We start from the raw sequence: 26330 nt of genomic DNA, 5'->3' as shown, positions 1-26330 counted from the left end.
TGGAGCTGCTTCAGATTCTGTCTCCCTCTCTCTTTATCCCTCTCCTGCTTGCTCGCTCTCTTTCTCTCTCCTCCTCTCAAAAATAAGTAAACGTTAAAAACAACAGTAACAACAACAACAACAACAACAACAACAACTTGTGAAGCATTTAGCACAATTCCTGGCACAACGTAAGCAATAAAGATTAGCTATAGAAAAAGGAAAAAGAAAAGAAATAGATTTAGAAATATACATAGATTATACACTATTTGTGTTTGCAGCCCCTTATGCTAGTTAGTGGTAAGAACAATCAGTATAAAATATTATTAATTCAATTAGAAATGTTCAGCCTTTGGCCAAACAGATATAAATCGGAAACATTTGTGTAAGCATCTCTATTGACCACGGAGTGTGTCTGGGGGGGGGGGGGGTGGACAGTGGGTAGGATTTAAGCTCCTTTGCCATGGGAATCTAGGACTTTCAGTTAAAATGGTCTGCACAATAATTCCTTACTTTAAGAGCCTCGGGATACAGAGAAAATTGTTCTCACCTTCTGGGGTGTCTGGATACAGCTGTAGATTGTGGCCGAACCCTCTTTCTGTTGAGGAACTAGGGTCTTTCCCTGTAACAGATCAACATCAGACTATCTGTACGCACCAGATGAGAGCTTTTCAGGGTGTCACTCTCAGCCGCTAAGGAGAGGGGACACCCACCAGGTTCAGATTTCACACAGAGGGCGGTGGCTGTCTTAGTGCGGTGGGTACAGTGCTTCTGGTTGTTTGACATCTCCCTTATTAATAGCCCAACATTGGGAGCTGAGGACGAGCTCCTTCACTCCAAGGGATCCCAATGTTTGGTTAACATGAGCAGAGCCACACTTGTCTGCTCGTGTGCTGCTGGTCCTGGCTCCCCGTGTGGGGGGACTAAGTCATCCGGGATGTTGGATGGTGTTAGAACTGGAGGAGGAGGGAAGGTGTACTGGTCAAAAGGGCTCACCTGCAAGTTGAGGAATACTTGCGCATACACCGTGTTGTCTTGGGCCGTAGGTGCAGGCGCATTCCTCAGCATGAGGAGATCGTACTCTGCTGGCGTCTCAGAAGCCGAGTCAGGTCCAGTGTCCTCCTGGTATCTTCCAGCCTTGACCATGTCTGTCGTCTCCTCGGTTGTTCCACTGCTGTCAGAGCTGCTGGCAGAGGGGGGCCTAGACCGTTGCTTGGCAGTCTTGAGAAGAGTGTCCAGCTTCTCATACCCTTGGGAGAGCATGTTGCACAGTGTGTGGCCAGCGGTGCGTTTTGAACACATGGTGCAGGGTTGGTAGGAAGTATGGCCGCCCCCGCCTCTTTCTTGTTTTGTGGAAGGAGCCAAGCTACTCTGACTTCTACCCCGGGTGAGGCCCTAAGAACTGGAGGAAACGTTGTTCTCCAGTCTTCCCTTAGGGGGTTCCATCCCACTCTCCCTTCCTCCTTCCCTTCAAGCATTGACGACTTAGCAACTCTCAGGGAGCAGAAGTGGCCCCATTGGGTGAACCATCATAAGTGCCATGATGGGTACTCTGGGAAAACACAAAGGTCATTATGCCTGCTCTTCTTTATTTTATTTTATTTTTTTTCTTGAGAGAGAGAGAGAGAGAGAGAGAGAGAGAGAGAGAATGCACATGGGCATGTGAGTGAGCGGGGGAGAGGCAAAGGGAGAGAGGGGAGAAAGGATCTTAAGCAGGCTCCTTGCCCAACCAGGAGCCCGACGTGGGGCTCCATCTCACAACTGTGAGATCATGAACTGAGCCGAAATCAAGAGTCAGATGCCTAACCAACTGAGCCACCCAGGTGCCCCAGACCTGCTCTTGAAGGAGGAGGGATAGAAAGGAGAAGGAATGGCCAATTAGGAAACTAGTACGCTATTTTAGGGAAGAAGGAACAAGGAATGGGAATGTCTAGTGATGAGGTCTGGTGAAATAAATTAAGGCACATCCGTAGGATGGAATAAATGGGAGTCAGTCTTAATATACATATGTTAATATTACTAGGATATTCTGTTAAATTCAAAAAGCAAGTTTCAGAAAAACGTTACAGATTGCTTCCATATGTGTAATTAAATGAAAGGCACCCACCTACACACCCACCACACACACGTACATGCACGCACGCACAAATATATCTGACGCCTGTAAATGCATTAAAAGGCTCTGAAAGGATTTAGAAATACATCCTAACAGTGAAGGCTGCTGGAGAGACTAGGAGATTGGGATTTGGAGGGAGATTTCATTGTATACCATGTGACTATATGAGTTTTCAATTAAAAAAAAAAATCCTATTCAATAAAACAAAAAAAATGGTGACAGCATGAACCTAGGCAGTGACAGAAGATGGAGAGGCTTTGGAGAAATGGTGGAGAGGTTAAAGAAGCAGACCATGGGAGTGGAGGAAAGGTGCGCTGGGGAGGGCGGAAGGGCAGGGTGACAGTGGTGTCCCCAGTACTACCTTCCTCCTCCTGCTGTGCCCAGGGTGCCAAGGAATGAGGGCACAGGCTGGGGGAGACCAGAGTCTGCCCTGCCAGCTATGAGGAGGCAGCTGGTGGGAAGCTCCACCCTTAGCCTCAGTCCTGTTTCTTGGCCCCTTTCTCTTGGTTATACTTTTCTTCAGAGAAGCGTGCACTGTTGGATTGTTTGAGCCCCTGGCCTCCCACCCAGTCCCTCCTCTTAGTACATCTCCATGGGGGAGCTCCTCCAGGAGGGGTTACCAGGGGTTTTTTAAAAGGAGGATTTGTTTGAGTGGGTGGAGTTTGGGGATTCCTTAGAACTCCAGAGCTTAGAGCTCAAGGTGGTAATTGAGGACACCAAGGGATGGGAACGGGGGTGGGAAGGTAAGATGCAGGCATCTCAGCTCACCACCCCAACACCTGTCAGGACAGGCCCGCCTTCACACACTTTGTGCTGTTGGGGTGTCGCGCAGTATTTTGTTTGAAGAAAGCATGCCTTAGCTTTTTCAGAAATTGGGGAACTACTTCCTCAGTGATGCTCTTGGGTCATAGGTGTCTAGACGGTCTCACGGGTTTAATTTTCATTGGGTTTTAGTTTGGCTTCTGCCGCGGATTTGCCATTCCATCTGGCCTTTGTGTCTCCATTCTCAGAATGAGGAAAATCACTCCACCCTCATCAGAGGCTAAGTTCAAGTGATAATGATTAAAGCCTGAGGAGCTCTAGAGACCCCAGAGGGCAGGCTGCCTCTCCTAGCTTTGGTCACCTTCTTTCTGGAGTCCATCCTCATTGTGGTTTCTGTACCCCAAACCGCCTTCCTTCTCCAAACCACATTATTTCTCAGACTTTAATAGGTATATGATTCACCTTGTGAAGATGCGGACTAGAGCTCAGTATTCTGGGGTGGTGCCCAAGATTTGCCTTTCTAACAAGCTCCTGGGTGATACTCATGTCGCTGGTTGGCAGACCACATAGAATAAATAGCCAGGCCTTGGAGCTCCCATCGGGCCCAGGGACCCCATAGCCTGTGTCATTGGGGATATTACCTGGCGCATCCGCTGGGGTTTCAGCTTGGTTGGAGCTGGAGTCTGGGACTGAGTCTGAGAAACCAAAGTAGAGAAGATTTATCAGTAGGGCTGTGAGGAGAGAGGCGTCTGATTTCGTGAGCGTCGAAACAGACGGGGAGAGATTTCTGGGGACACGGCCAAGGAAAAGGCTTTAGGGAGGAGGTGAACCCTGATGTGAGCAGGAACCTACGTGAAAGGGTGACCAGAGTCTAAGGTCATCTTCAGCTGAGAAGGCGGCCCTGGAGCCTCCTGCCATCCCTCTGCCCCATCTGTGGTAGCCACTCCTCAGATTGGTTTGTTGGCTCGCATCAGTTATTCCAGGGATCCTACGTGTTCTAACCAATAGGCTCTTTCTGGGAACTAGTCCATTTCCACTGCAATATGAGATTCCGAGGGAGCTGCCAATCATAATAGCTAATCCCCTTGGCCACGGTGATTGGGCCAAGCCATGGTCACATGACCCGAGGCCAGGCCAATCAGAGATCTTTCAAATGAGAGTTGGAGGGAAACCTCTTTTTTCTCTTCCCGGTGGCGGATCCCCTAGTAGGTGTGCGTCTGGAGAGAGCAATTGCTGTGTTGTGGTACACTCCACCCCACCCATCGGCTGGGGTCAGTAGGAAAGAACTAAGCTGGCTCGAAGGACAAAGTAGGGGTGAGAGATGGAGAGCTCTGGTCATTTTTGAGTCTCTGGTAACGTTTGTCCCTAAGGCCAGCTCCTTCCCTGCCTTCCCCACAACGAGCACCCCTCCTCCCCATCACTCTGAGAAGAAATGAGGTCTTCGGATAGACGGAGGAGGGGCGGGGGGGGGGGTGCGGAAAGGAGTGTGGGGGAGGGGGGGATCATCAGAGGACAGACAAGCCTGCAAAGGTCCCAGGATATGGTCTAGGGCAGATGCCATTGATCTCAGAAACCCACGCCGTCCTTTTTGCTTCCACATGCACCACCAGATGGAGATCCCAAAGCACAGAAGAATAAGAGACATCAAGGAGAGTCCAATGTAGAGCTTCATGTTTCTCTCGTGCCCTTTGGAGAGGAAATGAATGGTATTAGTATAAATAATGGTAGAGAGGTTGGAACAATCAGTGGACACAGCATAACGACCATCCTACCTGCCTCTTAAAATTTCATGCTATTGCAGAGCATATTCCTTTTCATTCATTCTACAACTATTCATTGAGCAGGTATTGTTCTGGACAAGAAGCTATAGTCTGTCTTATGACAGACACTGTCTCTAGGTAGAGCCCCTTGCCCAGTGTCGCAGAGTTCATCCTGAACGGGATTTGAACGTAGGCTGCCTGATTCTTAAACACCCTTATCCATCACACTACACCGCCCCTTTCTGGCAATGGTATAAGGGCAGTTCCAGGCTCAAGACAGAGTCAAAATTCCCACTTAATTGGGCTCTAAATCCATCTGCTAGCCTGACCTAGCCTTGTCACGTTCTAGGTAAACCTTCCTTTTTTCTACTTCCTTCTAGAGCAGAACAGAGCACAGAGCTCAGGGTTTCAATCATGCTTTTGTTGTGTGGCCTTGCTCAAGTCCCTTATACTTTCCAAGTCTCGGTTTCTTCATGTAATGGAGAATAATAAGAATATTTGCCACATTAGATTATTGTAAAGCTGACTGTGTTAAAACTCACAAGGACCTAGACTAGTGCCTGGCATCTAGTAAGAGCCACCAGGGCTTCATTTCTTGCTTCTACTCTCAAGTATAGTGGCCACGAGCCATGGCAGGAGCCATTGGAATGTGGCCAGGATGACTCTGGAGCTGAATTGCTTACTTTATTTAATTTTTAAAAATTGTGGGGTGCCTGGGTGGCGCAGTCGGTTAAGCGTCCGACTTCAGCCAGGTCCCGATCTCGCGGTCCGTGAGTTCGAGCCCCGCGTCAGGCTCTGGGCTGATGGCTCGGAGCCTGGAGCCTGTTTCTGATTCTGTGTCTCCCTCTCTCTCTGCCCCTCCCCCATTCATGCTTTGTCTCTCTCTGTCCCAAAAATAAATAAAAAACGTTGAAAAAAAAATTAAAAAAAAAATTGAAATTGAAGTATGGCTATTCAGTTTCTTATTGAAAAACCTGATAAGTAGGTTTGGAGCAACTTGGATATGTAAATCTAGCTTTTCAACTCTAAGTTTTATGAAATCTGAATACAGATCAAGTACTTCCCATGAAAATGTGGCATCTGAATTGAGATGTGCTGTTAGTGTAAAAACGTACCAGATTTCAAAGATTTAGCACAACATGAAATGTAAATTATCTCAAGGATAATTGCATATTGGCTACATATTGAAATGATGATATTTGGATATAGTGGGTTAAGCAAAATATATTACTGAAGTTAATGTTACTTGTTGCTTTTTGCTTTATCTAATGTGGCTATTAGAAAATGTAAATTCCATGTGTGGTTTCCATTATATTTCTATTGGAATGTGCTACTCTAAAGTACTCTCGCCCACACTCCTTCGCTGCACTTCATAAAGAACCACTCAGAATGCAGACTCTTGGATCCAAGGCAACCTGGGCAGATGTCACCGGGAAGAAATGACTGGGAGCTCTTGCTGACAGGGTTCCTGGTGGTACATGTGAAGTTGGGATGATTTTCATCACTTCTCCAAGAGATATTGAGGTGAGATCCCCCTTGGGACATGACAGTTCCTTTCTGTAGGAAGGTCCATAAGTATGTCACATTGTGTCCACTGTCCTCCACTGAACATGTCAGGCTGACCCTGCAGATGCCATCCTCAGTGAGCTCAAGGCTCCCGGTAACCTTTGGCTTCTTCAGCCTCCCTGTGTGGGGAGAAAGACCTAATGTAGAGTCAGGCCCACCCACTGGGCAGTCACCACGTCTTTACTCATTCAGAATATGCTCATGAAATTGTGTGTTGGAACTGCCTTAGGGCTGAGAAAGTGCCTCCAGGAGTCACAGACATTTTGGAGTGCACTTGGCCTTTCCCTTAGTGGCCATGAAATCTCAGACATACCACTTCAACTCTTGGGCCTTTGATGCTTGGATGTTAAAGGAGTTAATAAAAAGTAGAAAAACAAAGATACCACATCATTCTATGGAGTACCCTGTGAAGGACGAGCAAACCCTTCCACACAAGTAAGCACAACATTCCATGTGCTCCAAAGACTCTTCAAGGCTTATGTGTTGAGGTGCCATCGTCTAAGTTTTTTTTTATTCAGGAGATAAAGTGTAGAGAGGTGAGTGCAGCACTGACACAGAGTTAGTGCCCAATAAATGTTAACAATTTTAACAGAAATGTAAGATGGGCATCAGTTGTTCCCAATGCATTATTATTTTTACTAAATCTTCTTGCTTAAAAAAAAATTATATTTGAGTCACAGCTGCTATCGACGTGGACTAGCTGACTTCCAGCATACTTTAGCAGAACCATGGACAGTGACTCTTTTCAGCTACTTAGACATCAACAAACCCAGGCAGGGGATGTGATGACAGGAGAGCCAAGCAGCCCTCATGGGGGGTCAGAGGGTCTTTGGACACTAAAGGCTTTCTCCTCAGTCTTCTCCAATTCCACTCCAGCCAGCTGTTCTCTTATTCAAAAATGATAATATTCTATAAAAAAAAAACAAACGATAAGTGATGCAGGAAAACAGTGGCGAGTATTGAAATTTGGATGGTGGAGACCTAACTGGAAGTCTAGAAGGGGGACATTGGAAGGTGGATTTTGCCCAGCTGCTGGTTAAAAATTTTTCCTCCTGTGAGTTGACTGGTGTGGACCCAATAGTTGTTCAGGTGGCCTGAGGCATTTTGGTAGGAGGAGAGGCTTGAGGGAAGCAGGAGGCAGGGAAAGCAGCAAAGAGGAGAAACATTTCAGGGAAGGAATCTAATGCTTAGCGCTCTGCTCAGAAACTCACGGTAGATGAGCAGGGTGAAATGTTTTCTGCTGATGACTCTGGAGGCCTTTGAACACACATAGGCATAGTAGTGGCCAGCATTCTCCATCTTTAGCTGGCCAATCTTCAGGGAGTAGTCTTGGCCAGAGTTCTTGTCAGGAATCTTGGGCTTCACTTCCTGCTTTTTGGTGATAATAGATGTGTTAAACATCCAGACAATGTTGTTCACGTAGTGACTGGCCGAGAGTGTTAGGGGGAGGGTGACTGACTCCCCGAGGATCCCCACCACTGTCTCCCCCGCTGATCCTCCTCTGGAGGCTCCCGGAGCTGCAATCAGAGATGAGACATTGTGACTTTAGTTACTGGCCCTATTAACCCTCAGCCTGCCTGAAGGAGACTGAAGTCCCACATGCTCTCCTGCCCACACCCCCTTTCCCTTCCTATCACGAGGCATCCCCGCGGAACACTTGTCACAGACAGATATGCACCTGGCTCTGCCTTTCACATACCCAGTCCTCTCCTGCCCTTCCTGACCTTCTGAGGAGACCCCAGGGGATACCCCCACCCAAGCAAAGAACAAACTGGATCTCTTCATCCAAACTCTCTTCCCTTCCCTTGTTCTACCCTTAGAGTTTCAGTTCCCTGGTAGTTCCTAGATGCCCCATCAGTCTCTCTCAGGCCTCAGATGGTAGAGTACGAGGGGTCTTCAAGCCTATCTTCTTGCTTCCCTATTCCACCTGTGTCCTGCCAGAACCCTGGCAGGGTTCCATAGCTACTCAGACTTTCTGGAATCGCCAGGAGGGCCTAAGTGGAACCTGTACCTGTACAGAACTGCCGGACATGGATGGGGCCGGAGGTGCTCTGGCTGACTGGGTTCCTGGCTGTGCAGGTGTATGGAAGGTCTGGGTCACATGGCATCCAGTAGATGGTGATGGTGGAGGCCCCATGGGATTCAGAAGCATGGGTGTTCTTCGGGGTCCAGCTGTACAGAACACTTGTCCCTGCCCTCTCCACAGAGCAAATCAAGGTAATGTTGCAGGAGGCACTATCAGACATGTTCACGGACTTCACGACAGCTCGAGGCACCTGCACCTGCTCTGTATGGACAACAGCAATGAGACTACTCACACTCCTTCTGCAGCAGGACAAGGCTGAGAGAAGAAGGTGATGATGACAGAGGAGCTAGGCAGAGAAGGAAGAAGTCAGCATCCTTCAAGGGGAAGTTTTCAGGCTAGACTGCCTCTTTTGTACATTTCCGTAGATCCTCGACAGGTGTTATTTCCATGACTCAACATGACTGATTACTCCTCTCCCCATCAGTATCTGAACTACTTGAGGACAGGGCCAATGCCTGTGCCTGGACGTCTAACACAGGCTCGGCCCATGAAAGTCACTCTTGAATGTTTGGTGAATAAATGGATAAATGAGTCAGCCCCAAACACTGTGGAGTAGGGAGCTCTGCCTCTAGACTTTTGAGTTCCTTTTGTCTTTTGATCTGAATTTATGACCCATTGTGCTTCCAGAACTCCTTCCTAGTCCTTTCCTTCCCTTTTGTTCCATTTCCCCTATCCACTGTGTGTGTGTGTGTGTGTGTGTGTGTGTGTGTACAGGTGTGTGTTTAAGTTTGCTTTTTTGGGGAATTAGTAATACATAAAATTGAAAAGATACACGAAAGAGTATATAATTTAAAAAGCAAGCTATCTTGTCCCAGACACCTATTTCCTCTCCCCAGGAATTATTCCGAGGCATTTCTTGTTGATCTTTCTAGAAATATCCTAGGTATAGATGCATACATGATAGCGTACTATATATACTGTTCTGAACCCTTTAAAAATCTAACAACATATTGGATTTCTGGGGAAGATGGACCCCAAGTAAGAGGACCCCAAGCTCACTTTGTCCCATGGATACAACCAGGTAGCACCCACATCAACGTAAATAACCCAGGAAACGACCTGAAGACTAGTAGAACAAACTCTCCACAGCTAAATGTATAGAAGAGGTCACATCAAAGAGGGTGGGGAGGGCAGAGATGCAGTTGGGAGCTAAATGGACACACAGGACTGTCCAAGGGAGGGAAGGTGCAAGAGGGGACAGAAACAGACTCTCATACAGGGAAGATGAGTCCTCATAACATTTAGTTTTGAAAAACAGTGGGGCCTAATTTCATGAGTTCTTACAATCAGTGGGGCTTAACACCTGGAACTTAAACATTATTTTTTAATGTCTAATTTTGAGAAAGAGAGAGACAGAGCACGAGTGGGGGAGGGGCAGAGAGAGAGGAAGACATAGAATCTGAAGCAGGCTCCAGGCTCCGAGCTGTCAGCACAGAGCCTGACTTGGGGCTCAAACCCACGAACTGTGAGATCATGACCTGAGCTGAAGTCAGATGCTCAACCGACTGAGCCACCCAGGTGCCCTAACACCTGAAACTTTAAAAGTCAGTGGGCTCAGCTCTGGGAGGGGGAGAGGAAACTGAGTACCTGCCCTTAAAAAGGCAGCACCACAAACGGCTCTGGAGATACAACATAGAAGCAGCAGTTTGAAACCCCTGTAATATATGGGAAAGACATTTGTTTACTAATCTCAGAGTGTGTGCTGTAGGGGCAGAGATTGTTGAGAGCTTCTCCAGGAACAAGGGAGCTGGTGGAAATCACATCCCTCCCTGGCCCGCCAGCCCAGACACATGGACACCTGTGGGAACCAGTGTAGGGCCAACACTTAATACCTAATTTGCTAGCCGCACACTCCATCCCTGCATTCTCCCATAGATATGCCCTCTCCAGTTATGCCTCTGTTCTAGGTCCCCTCCCACGGCAGACCTGAACAAACCTTGCTAACACCAGACACCCTGTCCTCCACACTAATCCCTCCTCCTCCGGCCCCACCGCTTTTGCAGATCTGTCCCCTCCAACCCAGCCTGCCTGGCTCCCATTGGCTACAGGTCCCCTTCTGCAACCAACCAGCGCAAACCTTGATAATGCTGCCAAGCCTGCCCCTGCTTTCTCTTGTGGCCTTGCCCCCTCCAGTGCACTCTTGGGTGGAGCCCATCCAAAGTGAGGCCACAAGCCTGGCAGTGTGCAAGCAGTGCCAGCAGGGGCCAGCAATGGGCCGGGGACAGACATCTGGTCTGACTACAGGCCTTGCCCACCAATGAAAGCTTTTCTGGAAACAAAACAAGGAAAGCACCCTGCAGTTCAGTGCTACTGCATCTCTGGCAAATGCTTGGTCTGAATTGACTCAAGGCCAGGGCCCCAGATTGGCCCACTAACAATACAAGGACCAAACCCTGCCCACAACAGGAAAGGACAGCCATTGCAGATGACTGGACTGAAGGCAAAAGTGGCCCAGCCACAACAGCAGGGCATACACAACACACGTAGGAGACACCCCTGAAGCTCCAAGTTCTGGTGAACAAGGGACACTGCACTGCAGGGCACTCTAGGTCCTCTTCTTCATAAAGCCACTACTTTTTCCAAATGTTTATTTATATTTTATGTACAGAGAGACAGAGCACAAGCAGGGGAGGGGCAGGGAGAGAGGGAGACAGAATCTGAAGCAGTCTCCAGGCTCTGAGCTGTCAGCACAGAGCCTGACATGGGGCTTGAACTCATGAGCTGTGAGATCATGACCTGAGCTGAAGCTGGATGCTTAACTGACTGAGCCACCCAGGCACCCCAAGCCACTACTTTGAAGAGCAGGAGATGAAACTGACTTTCCTACCACATATAAACAGATACAGAGAGTTAGATAAAATGAGGAAACAGAAGACTATGTCCCAAATGAGAGAACAAGACAAAATCATGGCAACAGAAATAAAAGAAATGGAGATAAGTAGTATGTCTGATAAAGAATTTAGAGTAATGGTCATAAAGATACTTACTGGACTTGAGAAGAGTGGAGGACCTCAGTGGAGTGGAAGACCTCTCTTTAAAAAAAGAGATAGAAAACATAAAAAGAACCACACAGAGAAGAACCCAACAACTGAAATTAAAAATACACAGATGGAATAAAAAGACCAGAGAAAGCAGAACAGATCAGTGACATGGAAGATAAAGTAATGGAAAACAATCAAGCTGAACAGAGGAAAAAAATAATTAAAAAAAAAAAAGAAAGAAAATAGACCGGGAGCTCAGCAACACCATCAAGTGTAATAATAGCATTATAAGGATCCCAGAAGGAGAAGAGAATTTGAAGAAATAATAGTAAAAACTTGCTGAATCTGATTTCTGAAACAGAAATCCAGATCCAGGAGACACAGAGAGCCCCCCAAAATCTCCCAAGGACGTCCACACCAAAGCACATAGGAATTAAAATGGCAAAAAGTAGTGATAAAGAGAATAATTTAAGAACACCGAGAGAAAAGAAAACAGTTACATGCAAGGGAGAATCCCATAAGGCTATGAGCTAATTTTTCAGTAGAAACTTTGCAGGACAAAAGGGAGTGGCATGATATATTCAAAGTGTTGAAAGGAAAAAACCTGCAACCAAGAATACTCTATCAGGCAAAGCTATTATTCAGAATAGAAGGAGACACAAATGTTAAGGGAATCCATGTCTACTAAACCAGCCCCACAAGAAATGTTAAAGGGGACTCTTTGAATGGAAAGGAAAGATCATAAGTAGGAGTGAGAGAAGTAGGAAGCACAAAAGCAATAAAAATAAATTTATCTGTAGAAATCAGTCAAAGGATTCACAAAATAAAAAGATGTAAAGTATGGCACCATATACCTAACATGTGGGAGGGAGATGAGTAAAGAATAGGTTCAAATTCAAATGACCATTAAATTAATACAGGCTGCTATATGAAACAGATGTTATATATAGACCTAATGGTAACCACAAATCAAAAATCATATCTGTCTTTGATAGATATGCAAAGAAATAAACAGAAAAGAATCCAAGTATATCACTAAGAAAGCCAACAAATGGTGAGAGAAGAGAGCCAGAGAAGAAAGAGAACTACAAAAACAACCACAAAACAAACAACAAAATGGCAGTAAGTACATACCTGTCAATAATTATTTTGAATGTAAGTGGACTGAAAGCTCCAGTCAAAAGACATAGCATGGCAGAATGGATAAAAAAAAGCAAGATCTGGGGCGCCTGGGTGGCATAGTCGGTTGGGCGTCCGACTTCAGCCAGGTCACGATCTCGCGGTCCGTGAGTTCGAGCCCCGCGTCGGGCTCTGGGCTGATGGCTCAGAGCCTGGAGCCTGTTTCCGATTCTGTGTCTCCCTCTCTCTCTGCCCCTCCCCCATTCATGCTCTGTCTCTGTCCCAAAAAAAAGTAAATAAACGTTGAAAAAAAAAAAAAAGCAAGATCTATTTATATGCTGCCTATGAGAGACTCATTTCAAACCTAAAGACACATGCAGATTAAAAGTGAAGTGATGGAAAATCATTGATTATGTGAATGGAAATGAAAAAAAAAAAGCTGGCAAAGCAATACTTACATAATTGACAAAATGGGCTTTAAAACAAAGAGTGTGACAAGAGAAAAAGGACACTGTGTAATCATAAAGGGTACAATCCAATGAGAATATATAGCAATTGTAAATATTTATGAACCCAATGTAGAAGTACCCAAATACATAAAGCAGCTAATAACAAACATAAAGAAAAGGAAGTAATCGATAGTAATACAATACTAGTAGGGGCCTTTAACACCCCACTTACATCAATGGATAGATCATCCAAACAGAAAATCAACAAGGAAACAAGTGGCTTTGAATGACATATTGGAACAGATGGATCTATAGATATATTCACAACATTTCATCCTAAAACAGCAGAATACACATTCTTTTCAAGTGCTCATCAGCATTCTCCACAATAGGTCACATACTTGGCCACCAAACCAGTCTCAACAAACTTAAAAAAATCAAAGTCATATCTGCATCTTTTCTGACCACAACACTATGAAACTAGAAATGAATGACAAGAAAAAATTTGGAAAAAATACACACACATGGAGGTTAAATAACATGCTATTAAACAATGAATGAGTCAACCAAGAAATCAGAGGAAATAAAAAAAAATACACGTAGAAAATGAAAATGAAAACACAACAGTCCAAAATCTTTGGGATGCAGCAAAAGTTGTTCCAAGAAGGAAGTTTATAGCAATATAGGCCTACATCAAGGAGCAAGAAAAATCTGACATAAACAACCTAATTTTACACCTAAAGGAGCTACAAAAGAAGAACAAACAAAACCCCAAACCAGTCGAAGGAAAGAAATAATCAAGATGAGAGCAGAAATAAATGAAATCAAAACTTCAAAACAGACAAACAAACAATAGAACAGATCAATGAAACCAGGAGCTGTTTCTTTGAAAAGATCGACAAAATTGATAGGCCTTTAGCTAGACTCAGACAGAGAGAGAGAGAGAGAAAACTCAAGTAAACAAAATCCAAAATGAAAGAGGATAAATAACAACTGACACACAGAAGTACAAAGGATTATAAGAGAATATTATGAAAAATTATATGTCAATAAATTGCACAATCTAGAAGAAATGGATAAATGCCTAGAAAATATAACCTCCCAAAACTGAATCAGGAAGAAATAGAAAATTTGAACAGACTGATTACCATCAATGAAATTGAATCAATAATCAAAAAACTCCCAAAACACAAAAATCCAGGACTTGACATCTTTATAGATGAATTCTACCAAACATTTAAAGAAGAGTTAATGCCTCTTATTCTCAAACCATTCCAAAAAATAGAAGAGGAAGGAAACTTCTAAATTCATTCTATGAGGCTAGCATTACCCTGATTCCAAACCAGATAAAGACACTACCAAAAAGAGAGAGAGAGAGAGAGAACTACAGGTCAATATTTCTGATGAACATAGATACAAAAATCCTCAACAAAAAAATTAGCAAACCAAATCCAGCAATACATTAAAAAAAATCACTCACCATGATCAAGTGGGATTTATTCCTGGAATGCAAGGGTGGTTCAATATTCACAAATCAAATGACATGATACATCCCATAAACACAGAAAGGATAAAAAACCATCTGATCATTTCAATAGATACAAAAAAAGCATTTGACAAAGAACAACATCCATTCACGGTAAAAATCCTCAACAAGGTAGGTTTAGAGGGAACACACCTCAACAAAATAAGCCCATATATAAAAAATCCCACAGCTAACGTTATACTTAATAGTGAAAAACTGAGAGCTTTTCCGCTAAGGTCAGGAACAAGAAAGGATGTCTACTCTCACCACTTTTATTCAAACTAGTACTGTATGTCCTAGCCATAGCAATTAGACAAGAAAAAGAAAATGTATCTGAATTGGTAACAAAAAAGTAAGACTTTCACTATTTGCAGATGACATGATACTATGTATAGAAAACCCTAAAGATTCCACCAAAAAAAAAAAAAAAGCCACTAGAACTGATAAATGAATTCAGTAAGGCTGCAGGGTACAAAATCAATATACAGAAGTCCATCGCATTTCTATACACTAATAATGAAGCAGCAGAAAGAGAAATTAAGAAAACAATCTCATTTACAATTGCACCAAAATTAATAAAATACTCAGGAATAAACTTTACCAAGGAGGTGAAAGATCTGTACTCTGAAAACTGTAAAACACTGATGAAAGAAACTGAAGAAGACACAAAGAAATGGAAAGATATTCCATGCTCATGGATTGGAAGAACAAATATTACTAAATTTCCAGGTTAGTCAAAGCAATATACAGATTTAATGCACTCCCTGCCAAAATACCGACAGCATTTTTCACAGAACTAGAACAAACAATGCTAAAATTTGTATGGAATCACACAAGAACCCGAATAGCCAAAGCCATCTTGAAAAAGAAGAACAAACTTGGAAGTATCATGATACGAGATTTCAAGATATACTACAGAACTTTAGTAATCAAAGCAGTATGGCACTGGCACAGAAATGGACACAGAGATGCATGGAACAGAATAGAGAGCCCAGAAATAAACCCATGGATTATATACCAATTAATCTTCGGCAAAGGAGGCAAGAATATTCAATGGAAAAAAGACCATCTCTTCAATAAATAGTGTTGGGAAAACTGAACAGCTACATACAAAAGAAAGAAACTGAGCCACCTGCTTACACCATATACAAATGTAAACTCAAAATGGGTTAAGGACCTAAATGTGACGCTTTAAGTCATAAAGATCCTAGAAGAGAGCCCAGGTAGTGATTTCTCTAACATTGGCCATACCAACATTTTTGTAGATATGTTTCCTGAGGCAAGGGCAACAAAAGCAAACATCAACTATTGGGACTACATCAAAATAAAAAGCTTCTGCACATCAAAAGAAACAATCAACAAAACGAAAAGACAACCTATTGAGCGGGAGAAGATATTTGCAAATGACGTATTCCATAAAGGATTAGTGTCCAAAATATATAAAGAACTTATACAACTAAACACCCAAAAAACAAATAATCCAATTAAAAAATGGACAGAAGACATGAACAGACATTTCTCCAAAGAAGACATCCAGACGCCAACAGACACATGAAAAGATATTTGGGACGTCTGGGTGGCTCAGCTGTTTAAGCGACCGACTCTTGATTTTGACTCTCATGATCTTATGGCTCTGCTGACCATGCAGAGCCTGTTTGGGATCCTCTCTCTTCCTCCTCTTCCCCTCCCCTGCTCATTCTCTCTTTCTCTGTCTCTCTCTCTGTCTTTCTGTCTCAGAATAAATAGATAAAAAAAAAAAAAAAGAAAGAAAAGTTGGTCATCATCACTCATCATCAGGGAAATGCAAATCAAAACTACAATGAGACATCATATCATACTTGCCAGAATAGCTAAAACAAAAAAACACAAGAAACAAGTGTTGGTAAGGATGTGGAGAAAAAGGAACCTTGTGCACTGTTGGTGGGAATGCAAACTTGTGCAGCCACTGCAGAAAACAGTATGGAGGTTCCTCAGAAAATTAAAAATAGAACTAACATATGATCCGGTAATTCCACAACTGGGTATTTACCCAAAGAATATGAAAACACTAATTTGAAAAGATATATGCACCTCTACGTTTGTTGCAGCATTATCTACAGTAGCCAAATTATGGAAACAGCCCAAGTGTCTATCGGTTGATGAATGGATAAAGAAGATATGGTATATATAAGTGAATATTATTCAGCCATAAGAACAAATGAAATCTTGCCATTTGTAACAATAGATGGCTCTAGAGAGTATTTAGCTAAGTGAAATAAGTCAGTCAGAGGAAAACAAATACTATATGATCTCACTCATATGTGGAAATTAAGAAACAGAATGAACAAAGAAAAAAAAAAACCAACAAAAAAAGATGCTTAACTACAGAGAACACACTGATGGCTGGCCAGAGGGGAGGTGGGTAGGCGATGGATGAACTAAGTGAAGGGGATTAAGAGTACACTTATGATGAGGGTGTCTGGGTGGCTCAGTCGGTTGATCATCTGACTGGCTCAGGTCATGATCTCATGGTTTGTGAGTTCGAGCCCACATCAGGCTCACCGCTCTCAGTGCAGAGCCCCCTTCAGAACCTCTGACCCCCTTTCTCCCGTCCATTCCTCCACTCATGTGTGCTCTCTCTCTCAAAAATAAGTAAATAAATGAACATTTAAAAAAGGCTACACATGTGATGAGCACTGGGTGCTGTATGAAGTGTTGAATCACTGCTGAATCACTGAAACTAATATAACAGTGGATGCTAACTATGCTGGAATTAAAAAAAAATTAACACTATATCTTGGGAATTGTATGTCGGTGCACATTGATTCATTATAGAATCGATCATTGATTCAATAGAGTTGATTCAGTCTATTTCTATTCGCAGCATAGAATTCCATTTCTTTAATATATGCGGAGCCCTCTACAAATCAATTAAAAAAACCTACCTGATAGAAAGATGGTGTCATAGGCTGAATTGTGTCTTCCCAAAGTTCAGATGTTAAAGCCCTGACTCCAAGTACCTAAGAATATGTTTTTATATGGATATAGGACTGTGTTTGGAGAGAGAAGTCATTAAATTAAAATGAGGTCATTAGAATGGTCCCTAACCCAATATGACTGGTGTCCTTACACGAAGAGGGGGCAACTGAGTGGCTCAGTCAGTTAAGCGTCTGACTTCGGCTCAGGTCACCATCTCGCGGTCTGTGAGTTCGAGCCCCGCGTCGGGCTCTGTGCTGATGGCTCAGAGCCTGGAGCCTGCTTCGGATTCTGTGTCCTCCTCTCTCTCTGCCCCTCCCCCGCTCGCTCTCTGTCTCTCTCTCTCGCAGAAATAAAATAAAGACATTAACAAATTTTTAAGAAGAGGAGACTGGGACACAGACAACACGGACAGAATGACAACCGTGTGAGAACCCAGAGAGAGAAGGTGGCTATTTGCAAGCCAAAGGGAGAGGCTTTGGAGGAAACCCAACCTGCCGACATCTTGACTGGTCTCCAGAGCTGCGAGAAAGTAAACTTCTGTTGTTAAAGTTACTGTCTGTGGTACTTGGTTATGGCAGCCTTAGCAAACCAGTATGGATTTTGGTACCAGAAATGGGTTGCTGCTGTAACAAACACCGAAAAATGTGGAAGTGGCTTTGGACTTGGCTAATGGCTACAGGTCTAGAGGGTTTTGAAGCATGTGTTAGAAAAAGCCTAGACTGTCCTCAAGAGACTGTAGAAATATGGATGTTAAAGTTGGTTCTGGTAAGGGCTCAGAAAGAAGAGAGGAGAGCTGAAGAAGAAGCTTCCGTTATCCTAGAGTCACACAGGGTATTATCATGAGCAGAATATTGGTAGAAATATGAACCCTACAGGTGTTTCTGGCGAGGTATGAGATGTAACCGAGGAACATGTTATTGGACACTAGAGGAAGTGACCCACTCGTCACAGAGTGGTGAAGAATTTAGAAAAATTGCGTTCCAGTGTTTTGTAGAAAGTAGCAGATTCAGGGGTGCCTGGGTGGCTCCATTGGTTAAGCATCCAACTCTTGATTTCAGCTCAGGTCATGATGTCATGATTTGTGGGTTTGAGCCCTGGGTCGGGCTCTGCGTTGACGGTGCAGAGCCTGCTTGGGATTCTCTCTCTCCCTTTCTCTCTCTCTGCCCCTCCCCGGCTCACACATGCACACTCTCTCTCTCTCTCGAAAGAAATAAACTTAAAAAAAATTTAGGAAACAAACTTTAAAAAAAGAAAGCGGCACATTTAAATGATAAATTTGAGTATTTCGCTAAAGAGATCTCTAAGCAAAGTATTGAGGGCACTATGTGGTTTTTCCTTTCTGCTTGTCGTAAAATTTTAGAGGAGGGCCATAAATTGAAGAAGGAAGTGTTGAGAAAGAAGGAACCAGAACTTGAAGATTTAGAAAATTCTCAGCCTATAAGGTGTGGCTAGACAACATTTGCTGAAGAGATTACAGTGTGACTCATGGATTTAGTCAACTCTATCAGCAGAAGTGTTTCCAGCCTGGACTGAAGGGACAGAGGTGGGACAAAATTAAGAAACGCTGTCACACTTGTGGGATTCTACAGGATGGGCCAATAGAGCTACTCAGTTGAGATCATGCCTTATCCTTCGAGAAGAGGGAAGAATATGCCCAATGCCCAAGAGCAGTTCAGAGATGGATAGGGCTGCCACTGCCTTTGCCCCCCCCCCCCCCCGGCCTAGAGGGCCCAGACCCAGGGGCCGTTGGTGGGGCGATTTCCTTCTTGGTTCCAGGGGTCAGGGTTGCTGCCCAGGGCCAAGGAGGGGGCGGGGGGGCGGCCACCCAGGGGGCCCAGAGGATAGAGCATAGGGCCAAATAAAATTGTTCTTAAAGGTTAAAATTTAATGGAATTTGGCCTGCTAGATCGCAGACTTCCTTGGGGTCCATGGCCGCTCTCTTCTTTTCTATTGCTCCCTTTTGGAATAAGAATGTCTATCCTATGCCTATCCTACCATCCCAGTATGGAGACAGATAACTTGTCTGGTTTTACAGCTTCACAGCCCGGGGGGAATTTTGCCTCAAGACCAATTACATCTCAAGTCTCACCCATAATGCTTTAGATGATATCTAGATAAGCTTTTGGACGTAGAATTGATAGTGGGGTGTCTGCTGAGATGGCATGAATGTATTTCGCATATGAGAAGGAAGTGAGTTTTGGAGGGGCCGGAGGGCAGACTGTTATGAACTGAATCGTGTCCCTTCAAAATTCATATGTTGAAGTCCTGATCCCCGGTACCTCAGAATGTGACTGAATTCGGAGACAGAGCCTTTCAAGAGATAATTAAGGAGGGGCGCCCGGGTGGCTCAGTCAGTTGGGTGTCCTACCCTTCATTTCTGCTCGGGTCATGATCTGATGGTTCGTGGGACTGAGCTCTGCACTGACAGGGCGGAGCCTGCTTGGGATTTCCTCTCTCTCCCTCTCTCTCTCCCCTCTCTCTTCCTCTCTCTGCCCCTCCCCCACCCATCTAGCGCGCACGCTCTCTCTCAAAATACATAAACAGACTTAAAAAAAATATAAAGAAGGAATTAAGTTGAAATTAGAAACCAAGGAACAGACTCTCAGCCCTACAGGACAAATTGCTAGTCACCAGAAGGGAGGCGTGGTGGGGGAATGGGTGAAACAGGTGAAGGGGACAAAGGGAACAGGTGACACTCATATTGGTGAGCACTGAGTAACGTACAGAAGTGTTGAATCACTATATCGTACCCTGAAACTAATATAACACTGTATGTTAACTATACGGGAATTAAAATAAAAAACCCAAAAATAAAGAGTGACTTACATGGATTCTACATTAACCAGTAAACAATTTATTTAAAAGGACACTTTTTAACTTCTCTTTTCTTGATAGGACCGCGTGAGGACGTGTCGAGAGGGTAGTTATTGGCAAGCCTGGAAGCCAGGCCGCAGGAGAAACCCAACCTGCTGATATCTTGAGTTTGAACTTCCAGCCTCCAGAACCGTGAGAAAATAAGTTTCCGTTGTTTAAACCACCCCGTCTGTGGTATTTGGTCATGTCAGCCCTAGCAAGCTAGTATAGATGGGTAAAGGGTATTATAACAGGGTTACAGAAAAGAGAATACAAATGGCTTTTAAACCTATTTTGTCTGTGTTTTCACTCTGACATCTATATTTATGGAACCGGATGAAAGTGACCAACAAGATAGTCCTATCTGTCCTCGAGGGATAAACTGCTGGAGAGAAAAAAAAAATCTGCTTTTAAAAATAAAAGATTAGGGGCACCTGAGTGGCTCAGTCGGTTGAGTGTCTGATTCTTGATTTTGGCTCGGGTCATGATCTCACTCGCAGTTTGTGAGTTCGAGCCCAGCGTCAGGCTCTGTGCTGACAGCGTGGAGCCTGCTTGGGATTCTCCCTCCCTCTCCCTCTCTCTCTCTGCTACCCTCTCTGTCAAAAATAAAGAAATAAACATAAAAAAAATCCCAAAAGATCAAAACCCACAGAAGCCCTCTAGAACTCACCATAGACACGCAGGATGAATTCCTCATCAGCGGTGACTTTAGAATTCTTGCGGTTTATCTGGGCTTTGTAGGATCCTGCGTCTTTCAAAGTCAGGTTGCTGATAGACAAGGAATAGTTCCAGCTGATGTTCAGTCGGTTCTGGTAGCTTTTGTCCATAATGATAACTTGTGTTTCTGTGACTGCTAAAGCAAGAGCATTTTGGGGACCATTCCAGGTGACGTGCTCAATCTCTGTGTCCACTGAAATGTTCAGGGAGAAAGTCACCGAACCCCCTAGAATCCCTGGCACCACTGTTGGGGGTGAGTCCTTTCCAGAGGCTTCTAGTCCTACAGCGACAGAAGAGGGAGTGGAGGAGCAGTTGGACCCTTCAAGTCAGCCTTCATTCATTCATTCATTCATTCATTCACTCATTCAATAAAAACATAGTGGGAATAAATCCCAGATGATGAGAAATGAAATAAAATGCCAGCCCTCCTTCCTCTAGGCTTGTTGCCTAACAAAATCATTCATTCATTCCCCAAATTAACTTTCATTCACTTTCTCCCATGAATGCATCTACAACAATCAGTGAAACAGACATTCTAGGTCTCTGTCCCAGCAGGGAAACTAGCCTTGTGACTTTGGGTGAATTTTTGAATTTCTTTGAGAATCAGTTTACTCATCTATAGGACAGAAATGTTCGTTATGGGTGTGAATGAATAGAGATGGTAGGGTTGGAATAAAATCACGTTGCTGTAAATCATAAAGACCAAAAGAGGTAAAAAAAAAAAAAGGAGCACCTTTTTAAAAATTAGATGGCGAGATGGATGCCTAACAGCGTGGATAGATGGACAGGTGTGTGAGAAGGCGAGTGAAATCCAAGTGATGGCAGGTCCAGGGTGGGAAGCATCTGAGTGTTAGTGTAAAATTCTTTCAAGCTTTCTCTGGGCTCAAGAATTTTCATAATAAGATGTTAGCAACAAACGGAGCATCTGTCTCACTCTTCCTTTCCCTCATGGCCCAGGGGATCTCAGACTGGCTTTGCCTTGGCCGGGGAAATCTGGTCTGTCCTTAGGAGCAAGGTTTGGGGTTCGGGACAGTAAGTAGCGTCGAATCCTCTCCTAATTGCCTCATCTCAGGAGAGACCAAGATCCCCGATAAACATTGTTACCGCGGCTTCCAGAGGCCCGGCATCTGTCCGAGGCAGCTCATTTCCTTGTAGGGGCCCTGGGAATGTCGGCTGGGTGACCCCAGCCTGGATCCCCAGATTCAAGGACTTCTGAGGCTCTGGAGAGTCCTCTGAAAACTCCGGACTAGATCAGATGGGTTCAGGCCCCAGATTACTCCAGGAATCTGGGCGGAAAAATAAGTAAAAAATGTTAGAGAGAGAGAGAGAGAGAGAGAGGAAAGGCCCAGGTACAGCCTGGACTGATGGAAAAAGGCTGAGACATGCTCTGAATACCCAGAAGGTACAGAATTATGCAGATACAGAGAAGAGACTCCCAGACTGGTGCAGATCAGGTGTGTGTGTGGAGGGTTCTCTATCCATCATCATCCAAGCACTTGGACCTTGTGGAGAGGCAGCTAGAAGGACGCAGAGCTAGGGACCTTGGACAAGCTAGGCTAGGTCACTTCAGGTGAATTCTGGGGGGTAGTCAGAAGGGAGAAACTTGATTGGTTTCGATGCTGGCTTGAAGTTGCCTTACAGAGAGCTCTTCTCATCTGGAAGATGCTGGCGATTGCTACGTCATGGAGAAATCACCTCGTTCAATCCTCAAAATTACCTGGTGACTAGCCACCCCCCCCCCCCACCTTTTTGTTCACAGATGAGGAGCTAAAATTTCAAGCGTTTTAACTATTTGCTTGAGACGACAGGGTCGGTCAGCTCTCTCTTCACATCAAAGATCAGCAAAGGTCCCCAGACTGTCAGCAAGGGGAGCAGGAGGCGGTTCGTGTCGGTCAAACCCTGTTACCTGGTGAAGCAAACAATGCTACATAACAGGTATCAGCCACCTTATTTCGAACTACTTATTTTGAACTATTATTGTGGCAAATCGTCAAACGGCATTCAACGGTCGTGATAACTGAATTTGGCTTCTCTGCCTTTACTAGTTTCCAAATAAGCCACTTAGTGATCATTATAACAATCAGCTTCTACCAACTAGGTACCGAGCACTGACATGTATCATTTTTAATCTATTGAGAGAGTCTTGCATGATCCAATTTACGAATCACATTCTCTACGTAGGACGCAGAGACTCATACAGCTCGGAAGTAATGGAACAAGGATTTAATTTCAAATGTTTCCGACTGGCCCAAGGTAAGCCACTTTGGCATGAAGGTTATTCTGAGCTGAAGGCGATCGAGACCGTGTGGGCTCAAGAGGAACTTTGCCCCTCCCTTCACTACATAGAAGACTCTAAGTTGGGGTCTTTCCCAGGATAAGGGTTATGAACAGAAATAAATCTGATCTGCGTGACCCATCTGTATGGCACGGCGAACATCTAATTACCAAACATCTGTTCTCTTTGTCGCCCTGTGAACTACTCGCCTCCCCTCGGAAGTCCCAGACCCCTGCCCCCTTCTCCTTAGTTTGGGATGACATACAGACCTCATTTTGCCTGTCTTTGAAATTCCGTGTCTGTGTGGATTCCCCATACATACACTATTAAGTTGTATTTTCTCCTGTTAATCTGTCTCGTGTCAATTGGATTCTTAGTCCAGCTGGAAGGACCTTGAAGGGGACAGGAATCCTTACTCTCCAAACAGGGGACAGGACGTTCTGCTCCCTGACACACTAAAACGGAAGGACTTTTCACCCTACTGTCTCCTAAGTTCCTGAAACCACTCCTTGGATCCACAGAAGCATCAAGGTAACTCCCTGCTAGACCAAAACAGGGAAGTTTGAGGTTATCCCGTCTGGTGGAGCTAGACAGAGGGAGATGCCTCTCTGCCTGGAAATTGACTTGTTGGTCACCTGAGGCTTGGGTGACATTGCATTGGCTAATTTCGGGTTTATCCAACACAACCAAGAAGCACCCCAAAAGTTGGGTGTGGATATAAAGAGCCACGATGCTTCCGATGTTTTTACGGTGAGCAATGATGAAAATGGAAAATGAGGAGAGTTCAGACTTGACCTCAGCCCTGGAATCTAGGCCCCTCTCTTCCATACATGCATCTGGGAGTTCTTCTAGAACTCCCCTCACTGCCTACCCCTCCTGTTCCCACTACTTTTCGGGTCCCTATGTTACTGTACCGTGCTCCAAGGCCCTGGGGAAAATAGGATTACCAGGGGACAGTAGATGCCACCACACCGGGTGGCTGAGACATTCCCTGGGGTAGTGGGTCAGCTCTGCCTGCTGGCCATGCTGCCGAGAGACGTTTCCCAGAAACTTGCAGGACTTGGGCCTTGATGGGGAGGTAGGATGTGAGGAGAAAAGGACACTCAGAGAGCAGCCATCAGGCCCAGTGCCACCAGACCATCTCCAGATCCCCAGGGAAGCCTGAAGTTTGGGATAGAAGGTAAACATGGCAGAACGTAGAAAGAAGTTCCAGGAGTTCTATGTGTCCCGAAGAAAGGGGGGTGGCTAGTCATCAGGGGAAACTTCCGTATCTCTCCGTGCATTCTATCCACACCGTGTGGGGAGCAAACTCACCACTCAGCATTTCTCAGCAGGAAAACGTGAGGGCGAGAGGAACACAGTCTGAGCCCAGACTTGTTTACGAGACTGGGGCTAGGATGCCATCTACTCATGGTGAGTGACTGTGCACGCACTCACACACGGAGACACAGCTGGGAATGAGGTGGAACCCGCAGAATGACCACGAAGAGAAGAGTTTCCTGAGTTTACCGGCAAAGAATGTGACCGGCCCCAGAGGGACACCACGAGCAAGCGGTGGTGGCCGCAATGTGGACTTACCCACGAGCAGGAAGAGGAGATGTGTCCACAGTAAGGGAGAGAATACGTGCGGCTGACTCTTCTGTGGTTTCCTGGAGAAGGACCGTAGCACCCAGTCATCTGGGTGTTTCTTTGGACCCGCCATGATGATCTTCTCTCAGACCTCAGGCTGAAAGAGGAAGTGCTTACCACAGCTTCCCTGCTTGTGCACGCGCGCACGCGCGCGCGTGTGTGTGTGTGTGTGTGTGTGTGTCTGTGTCCCAGGGAGGGTTATTTATATCTGGTACCACAGACTCCTCCCACATGCTCAGGCTGGGGTAGGGGGTCCCACGTCTTTTCAGGGCCTTCGTGGGATTTGCACATCCATGGGGGGAATCACCTTCTTCAGCATCAGGAAACTTGGGTTCTAAACTCGGCCCTAAAGGTGGCCCCTCAATATCTCCACCTCCTGGTAATCGTGCCCGTGTGTAATCACCTCTTTTTTTTATTTTAAGATTTTAAGTCATCTCTACACCCACTGTGGGGCTCGACTCATAACCAGGAGATCAAGGGTCGCATGTTCTACTGACTGAGCCAGCCAGGCGCCCTGTAATCACGTCTTCTTGAGTGTGGGCTGGGTGGAGTGGCTTACTGCTCGTGAGTAGAATGTGGCAGCAGTAATAAGCTGTCATTTCTGAGATTAGGTTCTGGAAGGTTGCGTTTTCATCTCGGTCTCTTTCTCTCCCTCCGTCTCCCTCTCTCTTTCCAACTCCCAGCTCTTTTTGAGGAGCCGGGTACTATGCTGTGAGCGAAAGACTTCAAGACAAGGAGCCAGGGAGACCACCAGCCAAAACCCAACGAGGAAGTGATGTCTTTGCGAACAGATCATGGGGACTCGAGGCTGCCAAGAGCTACAGGGGTGAGGCGGGTGGTACTGGCCCCGGGAGGACACCTTGACCAGTGAGGGATCCCGAGCCGGAGGCACCAGCTAAGCCGTGCCCGGATTGCCGATCCACAGAAATTGTGAGATACAAGATGCTTACTTTCAGCTGCTGAGTTCTGTAGTTTGTTACACAACAGTCGATAACAAATATGGTCCAATGAATTCACGGTTTTGCTTAAGCCAGTTTGCATTGGCTTCAAGTCACATACAACGGAGAGACTTTTAATTTTTTTAAGTACATTGATGGAGAGGGAGGGGCGGGGGGAGAGACTGGAGGGAAACTGGAGACAGAAGAGAATCCAGAGCGGGCACGGCACTGTCGATGCAGGGCTCCGGCTCACAGACTGGGAGCTCGAGACCTGAGCTGAAATCAAGAGTTGGTGGCTTAACCGACTGAGCCACCCAGACGCCCCTGAAATTTGATTTTTTTACTGTTTGTATTCTGTTTTGAGTTCCCTTATATCCCTGTTGATTTTTAAAACATGTCCTCTTTCAAGTTTGTTTATTCATTTATTTATTTTGAAAGAGAGACAGAAAGAGCGGGTGGGGGAGGGGCAGAGAGAGAACGAGAGAATCCCCAGCAGGCTCTGCGCTGACAGCTGCTACAAGGCCGTAGCATGAGAGGACCTGGAAAGAAAACTTCAGGAAGCGGGCACGGGTCGTTTCCGGTGACATCCAGTGAGTACCTGTCAGGCGTGAGACCCT

The 26330-nt window shown here is 45.1% G+C and overlaps 1 protein-coding gene across 7 annotated transcripts in view; it reads right to left on the bottom strand.

Moving 5' to 3' along the window:
- Nucleotides 1-24894, bottom strand: part of LY9 (lymphocyte antigen 9) — a 28530-nt gene extending 3636 nt beyond the window's left edge. Inside the window, exons 1-9 of one of the 7 annotated variants that reach the window (XM_086694409.1) lie at nt 24725-24891; nt 20825-21151; nt 8195-8470; nt 7395-7700; nt 6033-6302; nt 4376-4543; nt 3499-3552; nt 976-1229; nt 530-601 (exon numbers count right to left, since the gene is read on the bottom strand). In XM_086694409.1, coding sequence (XP_086550535.1) covers nt 530-601; nt 976-1229; nt 3499-3552; nt 4376-4543; nt 6033-6302; nt 7395-7700; nt 8195-8470; nt 20825-21151; nt 24725-24848 — 1851 coding nt within the window. In that variant the 5' untranslated portion in view covers nt 24849-24891. The other 6 variants (XM_025915120.2, XM_086694414.1, XM_086694408.1 and 3 more) reach the window with 6 other exon arrangements.
- Nucleotides 24895-26330: the final 1436 nt, after the last annotated feature.

Source organism: Puma concolor, chromosome E4 (assembly GCF_028749965.1).
Source record: "Puma concolor isolate L17-30 chromosome E4, mPumCon1.1.hap2, whole genome shotgun sequence".
Classification (NCBI taxonomy): Eukaryota; Metazoa; Chordata; class Mammalia; order Carnivora; family Felidae; genus Puma; species Puma concolor.
The sequence above is the reverse complement of the archived record's forward strand: the minus strand, read 5'-3'. Positions and strand labels throughout refer to the sequence as shown.